This window comes from Capra hircus, chromosome 2 (genome assembly GCF_001704415.2).
Source record: "Capra hircus breed San Clemente chromosome 2, ASM170441v1, whole genome shotgun sequence".
Lineage (NCBI taxonomy): Eukaryota > Metazoa > Chordata > Mammalia > Artiodactyla > Bovidae > Capra > Capra hircus.
In genome coordinates this window covers 10302499-10311970 of record NC_030809.1, presented here as the reverse complement: position 1 = coordinate 10311970, position 9472 = coordinate 10302499, and the positions used below count along the sequence as shown (strand labels likewise).

The following is a 9472-nucleotide window of genomic DNA, read 5'->3' as shown; positions in this document are numbered from 1 at the left end:
GTTTGTTATTCAGCAATAGATGATTAAAATATTATCTTAATAGGTTGCAAGTGTGCTTGATTAAAACAGGATGATGACCTACAATAAATGAGGTCAAGATGCTAGAACGTCCTTGGTAGAATATTTAGGAAGAGGTCAGAAAGTTTAAGGAGGTGGGAATGTAATATCTAAGAACTCAGCACCAACATTCTCTAGGAGGGCCCACAGGACACTCTGCACCAGGTCATTAACGGGTTCATGATAAAGGGGGCACCAGAATTATGAGTAGCTCAGTGGTGACTGTTTTGGGTACCCTAGGATCAAGAGTAAGAGATGCTGCTGTAGAATTGGGATCATTAATGTCAATAGTAATGTTGGGATTCCAGAATGGCAGAGGCGGCATCCAAGATCAGGTGAACATAACTGCTGTCACGGGCAGCAAGGCCAGAGTGAAAGTAAGGATGCCTCAATCTGCAGGAATCTACGGCAAGTTGATTATGGGGATGGGATGGATGGATAGCTCAGTGAATGATCCTCTATTTTTGCTTTTATTTTTTAGCAAGAGCTGGTAAGCAGAAGAGTGACATCAGCTGCTACAATAGAAAACCACCACAGTCTGCCATCTAGATTCTAGATCTAAATTCAGACCCAGAACCCCTTGGCTACAGGAGAGGCCATTTCCCTTCAGAAACAACTCTACAGTGAGACCATAATTATATATAGTAAATATTCCTCCATTCCCTCCCCAAAGGAATCTGGTGCCATTTGCCAGGATAACTGTGTGTTGGAAAAAGGACAATATTCAGAATTTTAAAAGATTGTTAAAGAAATAGAGTCTAACTTGACACAAAACACCATCACAGTTCTCTGGCGAGAGTGGGGAGTAAAGGAGGCCAAGTGATGCAGATGGGGTTTGGTCTAAGTCCAGTGGGTCCCATAGAAGCTGACAGAATCCTGTCATTGGTTCCATGATCTACGGAGTAATGGCTATTATGACAGGAAGAGCCAAGCAGAAGCTCCTGAAACTCCCTGCTTTAGTCAGGGTTCTCCAAAGAAACAGAACCAATAGGAAGTGTACATATATAGAAAGGGAGTGATTTATTTTAAGGAATTAGCTCATGCAATTATGGAGGCTGGCACGCCCACAATCTGCAGGATAGACTAGCCACCCGGAAAGTCAGGAAAGAACTGATGTTACAGCTGGGCCCAAAGGCAGACTGCTGGCAGAATTCCCTCTTCCGAGGAGGAGTCAGTCTTTTTTTTCCTCCTAAGGCTTTTAACTGATTGAATGAGGCTCACCCACATTATAGAAGACAATCTGCTTTACTCGAAGTACACTGATTAAATGTAAATCTCATGTAAAAACTACCTTCACAGCAACACCTAGAGTAGCGTTTGACCAAATATCTGGGTACTGTGGCCTAGCCAAGTTGACACATAAAATTGACCACACACTGCCCTACAGATGATTTGTGCAGTATTATTTCTGATCTAATACTTTGGCTGAGCTTGGATTCCCCATCATATCCCCATTCAATTCACCTGTCTGGCCTCCAGGAAAACAGATGGATCATGGCAGATGATGAATAGACTACTGTGAATTTACTCTTGTGATAGCCCCCATCAGAGCTGCTCTTCAGGATGTGGTACCTTTACTGGAGCATATCAGCACAACTCCAGCACTTGTGTGTGTGCTTGTTGATTTAGCAAAAGCTTTCATTTCAATACTCAGAGAAGAGATGATCAAAGGCAGTTAGTTTGCCTTTACATCACAATACTACAATAAGCACCTTTACTCTCTCCCCTGAGGGCTTTGTTAGCTTACCCGCTCTCTGTTATCTATAGTCTTCAGGAACTTTGATCACCTTGAGATCCCACAGAACATCATATTGGTCCACTATATGGGTGACATCATGCTCACTCACTGGATATGAACAGGAAATGGAAAGCACCATATTCGCCAGAGAGTAGAAGAAAAATTGCATGAAAATTCACGGTCCTGCTACAACTGGGAATATTTTTAGGGGTTCAGTGTTTTCTGAGGCATGCCAGGGCCAGTTATCTAACCCCACACATCTCTTAGAAAAATGCAGTTTTTGGCCAGAGCAGTGGAGAGCTCTTTGGATTTTGGAGTCGGAATATACACCCTTAGAAGTACTTCTCCAACCCTTTATTAGGTGACCTGGAAAGCTGCCAATTTTGAGTGGCGCCCAGACCAAGAGAGGGCTTTATAGCAGGTTCAGATCATAAAACAGCCAATGCTGCCACTTTGGATTATATGATCCTGCAGAGACAGTGTTGCTGGAGGAATCCGTGGTGGATATAGTTTCTGTGGGGAGTCTCTGAAAGCTCAGATAGAAGGGCTGGAATGAGGACCCCTAGGATTCTGGAGCAAGGCCATAATTACCGTGGTCCATTTGAACAAAAAGGTTCTTCTGTGTCTCTGGGTCCCAGTAGCGACTGAGCATGTGACCACCAGAGGTCAGGTGGCTATATATCTAAAGCTAGATGTTATCAGATGAGCACAGCAGCAATCCAACATGATGGAAGTGGTACATTCAGGGCTATGCTCAAAGGATCCAGAGGCATGAGTAAATCAAATGAGCAGACATCTCAGACTCCCATGACATCTAACTCTATGGATTTGACACTTCTTTAACTCATACCTATGGCCTCATGCAGGATTCCCTACAACCAACTGATAAAGAAGGAAGAGAGTAGAATATATTTTACAGATAGATCATTGTAGGCAGAAGATGCTTGCTCCTTGGAAGGAAAGCTATGACAAACCTAGTCAGAGTATTAAAAAGCAAAGATATCACTTTGCTGACAAGGGTCCGTCTAGTCAAAGCTATGGCTTTTCCAGTAGTCATGTATAGATGTGAGAGTTGGACCATAAATAAGGCTAAGGGCCGAAGAAACAAGTTAATCCTAAAGGAAATCAACCCTAAATATTCACTGAAGCTCCAGTACTTAGGCCACCTGATGCAAACAGCAGTCTCATTGGAAAAGACCCCGATGCTGGGAAAGATTGAAGGCCAAAGGAGAAGACGGTGGCAGAGGATGAGATGGTTAGATAGCATCACTAACTCAATGGACATGAACTTGAACAAACTCTGGGAGATAGTGAAGGACAGGAAAGCCTGGAGTGCTACAGTCCATGAGGGTCAAAAAGAGTTGGACATGACTTAGTGACTGAACAACAGCAACAGAATAGGCACCAGCTGGAAATGGACCACTCTATTATAATCCCAGGAAGGGGCAGCCCCAAGGGACAGCAGTCAATCCTCCCTGGGAGCAAAACTCCAAGCAGTATACTTTGTCATTCCCTTCGTGTGTGGGAAGCGGTGGGCTGAAGCACAGACACACACTAACTCCTACTGACTAGCAAATGGTTTGGCTAGTTGGTCAAGAGCACAGAACAGGAAGGGTGGGATTTCGGAGACAAGCAGGTCAGGGTAAGGGGCATATAGATGGGCTTATGGGAGTGGGTGCAAGGCATGCAGATCTCTGCGTCTCGCACTAACACTCACCAAAGACCATCAAGGCTCTCCAGCCAAAGGGTCAGATGTCCCATCTTGTGGATGTCAGCCATCCTCTAAACTTAGCCACCCTGCTGTTTTGCAAAAGACCCATAAAAGGATGGCCCAGGTGGCAAGGATGGAGGCTACGAATACACCTGACAACTTGGGCTCCCTTTCATCAAGGCTGACCTAACAACAGCCAACAACTAGCCAACCAGGCAGCAGCAGGCAGCTGCACAGAAATGTTGGTTAGGGAGAGCAGCCAGTCACCTGGGCACAGGTCAATTACATCAACCCCTTTCCAGCTTGGAGAGGAAATGATTCATCCTTACTGGAATTGTTCAGTTCAGTTCAGTCGCTCAGTCGTGTCTGACTCTTTGTGACCTCATGGACTGAAACACACCAGGCCTCCCTGTCCATCACCAACTCATGAGTTTACTCAAATTCATGTCAATTGAGTCGATGATGCCATCCAATCATCTCATCCTCTGTCGTCCCTTCTCCTCCCACCTTCAATCTTTCCCAACATCAGGGTCTTTTCCAATGAGTCAGTTCTTCACATCAGGTGGCCAAAGTATTGGAGTTTCAGCTACAGCATCAGTCCTTCCAATGAATATTCAGGACTGATTTTATTTAGGATGGACTGGTTGGATCTTCTTGCAGTCCAAGGGACTCTCAAAAGTCTTCTCCAACACCACAGTTCAAAAGCATCAATTCTTCCGCGCTCGGCTTTCTTTATAGTCCAACTCTCACATCCATACGTGACTACTGGAAAAACCATAGCTTTGACTAGACAGACCTTTGTTGGCAAAGTAATGTCTCTGCTTTTTAATATGCTGTCTGGGTTGGTCATAGCTTTTCTTCCAAGGAGCAAGCGTCTTTTAATTTCATGGCTGCAGTGATTTAATTTCATTTGCAGTGATTTTGGAGCCCCCAAAAAACTGGAAAAAAACCTGGAATTGTTATTTACTCCAAATATGGGTTGCATTCTAGTTCTTCAGTCATCACCATCCAAAGGTTGAAAGAGTGCTCAATCCAATACCCAGGGCAGGAAGACCCATTTTATGGCAAAGGATCTGAGACAATGGCCTCATGAACATGGGCTTCACTAGTGTTACTACATACCCATCAGCCAGAAGCAGCCAGGTTAAGAGACCAACGGAATGATTTCATTTCCACAAGCTTTAATCTCCTCATCTGCAAAACGTGATTATAAACAGTGACAGTACTTCTTAAGACTGTTGTGAGATTGGATATCTTTCCTGGACCCTTGTGTGCAGCAAGTGCTCAATATATGACTTGCCGTTTAGTCACTGTCCATGGGGTCTCACAGAATCGGAAACAATTGAAGCCACTGAGCGCACACACATGCAAGTCATACCTGACTCTTTTGTGATCCCATGGACTGTAGCCCACCAGGCTCCTCTGTCCATGGGATTTCCCAGGATTCCCAGAATACTGGAGTGGGTTGTGATTTCCTTCTCCAGGGGATCTTCCCGACCCAGGGATCAAACCCAAGTCTCTTGCGTTGCAGGTGGATTCTTTACCTCTGAGCCACCAGGGAAGCTCTTCAATAAATGGTAGGCATTATTATTAATTCAGTTGAATTGTGAGAGACTTTCTGCCTTAGGAGGAACTGGTGGTCTAAGTGGCTAAGCCCAGTAGGACTGTGGATCCCAGTCTAGTTTGACCTGCTTTGAATACTTTGAGCTGTTCAGAAAGTCTCCAGCTTGAATTACATCTTTTAGCCACTAGGCAGCTCAGCAGAGATGCTGTCCGTGAGCAGAACTGGAAGGGAGGAGAAAAGATGCTGCAGGGCGCGAGAAACTGAAACAGGAAAACGAAACTGGAAACTCTGATGCTGATTGGCCACTTAGAGGCAATCTGAAAGGGCTATAAAAAAAAACCAGCCTGAGGACTGTTACTTCACTGCTGTTCCCTTCTAGCAGCAGGCTCCATCCAGGCAGGAAGATTCCTTCTCTGCTCTCCTCCAAGGTAAACCCAGAAGCTCTAAGGTGTGGGTGTCAAGCTGCCAACCTCTGCCAGGCTGCCTGCCTGGGAGCCTCATTCCATAAGAGCTAGAATGCCCATTCCTCAAGGAGGCTATACTCCTGAGTGCCTTGGACCAAGACTGGTCTGAAGGGATGGGTTGGTGGGCTTTTAGGGGGGTTGCAAGCCCCTAAAGAGTCATGAGACTTAGCTATAGGTGCTGTGTCAGCGGTCTGTGGCCTTAACCCTGTCACTTCATTTCTCTGGGCTTCAGTTCTGTTAAAATGAGGATCAAGCTACTTCACCTGCCCAAAGGACTGGATGATTTCTGAAACCCCTTTATTATAGGATCTAATGTGATGGTGAGTTTATCTTGAAGGATAGATGAAGTGATCGGAAGCAGATGTTCAAAGTGTGGGTGTGGCATCAGTTAACTGTGGCTTTAAATCTTGACTCTGCTTCTTCCTAGCTGGGTTGGTTCAGAAGTATCCCCTTTCTGAGCGTCAGTGTCCTTATTTATAACATGTGGTTAAGTACAATGGTACCTACTTCATGAGGTTGTTATAGGTATAATTAACCTTGCGCCATAAAGTGCTGAGTAAGTGTTCAGTCCAGGGGAAGTTTTGGGGGAATTTCTGCTTGTTTGTTTTTATTTCAAGGAAAACACATTGAATGAACAAAGATCACATTAAAGGTAAACTGTGGTGGGGGCAGGGAACTGTGTTTCTATTTTGTGGTATAATGGAAAGAGCATAGGTTTTGGATTCTGACGGTCTTGAGTGTGTGTCTAGGCTGCAGGATTTGGGTGTGACCTTGGGCAAGTTCCTTTACCCCTTTCTGCTTTCTGAAAAATAAAGTTAATCTGAGGTAGTATGTGGTGCCTATAAATATTCAATGCATTGGAAGAATAAATCTATCAACAACCATTGTTTAGAAAATCCTATGTGACAGGTACTGTTCTAAACGCTAGGGATACAGCGGTGCACAGCTGCAAAAACCCACAGCCACCCCCTAAAATAGGCTCTATTAACACCCCCACTTTAGGGTTAAGGAAACTGAGGCTCAAAGAAGTCCCAGGTATCCTGCTTAAGGTCACACAGCCAGAAAAAAAGCCAATTACAAAAACCACAGTAAGGATACTAGCTGACTTCTGGTGAAGTACATGCCAGGCATAGTACCAGAAGAGGATTCTCTCCTGTAATTCTCACGACTAATAGAGTGGCAGAAACATCCGCGCCGCTGGTGCAGCGAGGAAACGAAAAGCCTGTGGCTCTTTAGAGGGGGTCCTGGGCTCAGTTCAGAGGATCCTGCTGCTTTTTGTGGACTCATCCTCCAATTGAAAGGGAATTACCACCGAACGGGCGTGGTTCCAATAAGGGGACCGTGTCTTTCCTCTGCCCCTAACCCAGATACGGTGACAAAGCCTTGAGCTGCGCCACCATGCGGCAGAAGGCGGTATCGCTGTTCCTGTGCTACCTGCTACTCTACACCTGCGGCTGCTGCGGGGAGGAAGGTAAGGATCTTGGGGCACCCAAGGATAAAAAAGCGGAGAGTTTCAGGATCCCTCGTTTAGAGACCCAGGCATGCCTCTGAATGAGAGGAGCTATTCCAATGGACAGCGCGGGGCGGCGGGGGGGCGGGGCTCCCTGGGGGGGCGGGGCTCCCTGTAGCCAAAGTCCCAGGTTCGAATCTCTTCTCTGTCCGTTGGTCCATTCTCTCGAAATGTATTCAAGCCAGTTCTGTGCCAGGCCCGGCGACCTGGGAAAAGCCGCTATCCTTCATTGAGGAGCTCCAAAATGGGAGGATGGTGGTCCTACCTGTCCGGGTGGTCTGGAGCTGCGGGCACCGAATAGGGGACCTTGCTCCCCACTGGACTTTGTCCATTCTCCTTCCAGACGGAAAAAGACGCTCAGAGGAAAACAGCGACTCGAGCTTCTGGGGCATGGTGACCTACATGGCCATCGGAGGCGGTAGGTCTGCAGCGAGGGGAGCGTGGGAAGATGCGGGCGGGCCCTGCAGCCGGCGTCCCTCACCCACCGCCCTCCTCTTCCTCCAGGACTCATGGCCGCGGCACTGCCCGTGCTGGGCTTCGCGAGCACCGGCATCGCCGCCAACTCGGTGGCCTCCTCATTGATGAGCTGGTCGGCCGTGGCGAACGGAGGCGGAGTGCCGGCCGGGGGGCTGGTGGCCACGCTGCAGAGCCTGGGTGAGTCCGGGCTGGGTTCCTGGAGGCGGGAACACCCAGGCCAGGGGCCTCCTTTACTGCCCTGAGACCTTTCCACAGCCTAACTCGGCTCTACACACCATGGGGAAACTGAGGCACGGTCCTGGGGATTAAGGAACTGACTCAAATTCTCCCATATAGTTAGTACCACCGCCAGTATTCAAGCCCAGTGAATAGGCCTTCTTGATTTCAGCCTGTAACGCCAGAGGCCTCACTGATGCTCTGGCCAAGTCACAAGTCTCAGTTTCCCCGTTAACCAGGATAGGCATCCTCAGTTTGTCACTTTATGAATCTCATCCATCCATCCCAGAAAATCAGAGTGGCAACGAACCGGGGAGAGGTGACCCAATTCAATCTCATGCTCAGCCTGGTCTTGCATTCTTGAGCATCGTGACGGGGACAGACACAGAGCACAGGGTGGTGCTTCTGGAAAACATGCTTTCACTTCTCTCTCTGTCTCCCAATCCAGCTCTGTCTTTTCTTTTTCCCTCTCTCCCTCTCTCTGAGGCCTCCCACATCCTTCAGAAAAACCACCCCTGACAGACTGCCCCTCTGCTTTCCCCTCCATCTTCCCCTAAGTTCTGGATGACAAAAGCCCAAAGAAGCGGCCCAAGAAGACGGCCCTTCTGGGAGCGGGCAGCGGGAAGACAGCCCGAGCCACACCCCCAACGGTGGGAGAGGAAGGGTGTGGGCAAGCCCAGCAACAGTCCTGTGCTGTGAGATGGCTGTCCTCTCACGCGTCACAGGGTTGTGACAGGTTGTCCTGTCACACATGGCACTGGCAAGGTTGACATGTCTCACTTGCAAACCACCAGCTCCCACTGAGGCTTCCACCAAGGAGGCGGTCAGCATTACTAATAGCACAGCGTGTCCACCGCAGACGTGAAGAGAATGCGCTCTTATTTTTGTCATTCTCATCTCGGATTTGAGATGGCAAGTTGGGAGGGTGGCGACGGGAGTCCCTTCGCAGGAGTCCTGTCCCCTCTGGGCCTCTGTTCCTCTAGCTGGAAATAAAAAGGGTACACTTGACCCGTTGTTTCCCGACATTTGGATTCCCGGGCCTGGTGCCTGGGCTCCAAGGGACTCGGCTGTCGTTTGCTTTACAGGCGCCAGCGGTGGCAGTGCCCTCATGGCCAAGATCGGGGCCTTTCTGGGCTATACTGTCCACAAGCAAGTCGAAAGCAGACAGAGAAGAGAAGAGAAAGAAAAAGAGTAAGCAGAGAGAAAGGAGAAGTAGCCAGCAGCTCCCTGGAAGCCCCGCCTTCCTCCTTGTCTTCCTCTTCCAGCTGCAGTCCAGAGCTTCCTCTGTCACACTTGGCAATGACTGAGGTAAAAAAAAAAAAAAAAAAAAAAAAAAAACAAAACACATACACACAGAATAAACGTCTCTCAGAAAACACTCAGTCCTGCTGTGAGTCGTGGTTGCTATGAGAAGCCCAACAAGATCTGGCTCTGGTCTGCCTCATCCACACACCCCACCCCCATTTCCCTCCCTAGAGCCCATCACAGCTCCTGGAGCACAACCAGCTGGTTCTGCCTCTGAGCCTTGGTGTGTTCTGGTCTCTCGGCCTAGGACGTCCTTCTGAAGCTTACAACCCACCTCAGACATACCTCGTCCTCTGGGACTCCTTCCTGGCAGAGCCTTCCTGCTACCCCTGTCACAGCCTGGGCGCCCAGGCTGCATTTCACAGGGTGCCTGGGGAGGCAGATTCTGTTCTCAGTGAGCGAAGCTTCCAGCTACGTCCCTGATCAGGCA

At 48.2% G+C, this 9472-nt stretch overlaps 1 protein-coding gene across 2 annotated transcripts; it reads left to right on the top strand.

Moving 5' to 3' along the window:
* Window positions 5384–9119, top strand: IFI6 (interferon alpha inducible protein 6). 2 transcript variants are annotated; one of them, XM_018056828.1, is made up of 6 exons: window positions 5404–5498; window positions 5767–5854; window positions 6902–7005; window positions 7388–7462; window positions 7549–7698; window positions 8823–9119. In XM_018056828.1, exons 3-6 carry the CDS (start codon window positions 6933–6935, stop codon window positions 8930–8932), a joined length of 408 nt encoding a protein of 135 aa, XP_017912317.1. In that variant the 5' UTR covers window positions 5404–5498; window positions 5767–5854; window positions 6902–6932; the 3' UTR covers window positions 8933–9119. The 2 variants fall into 2 exon arrangements, with proteins under 2 accessions (XP_017912316.1, XP_017912317.1); XM_018056827.1 differs by lacking the exon at window positions 5767–5854 and having other exon boundaries at window positions 5384–5498.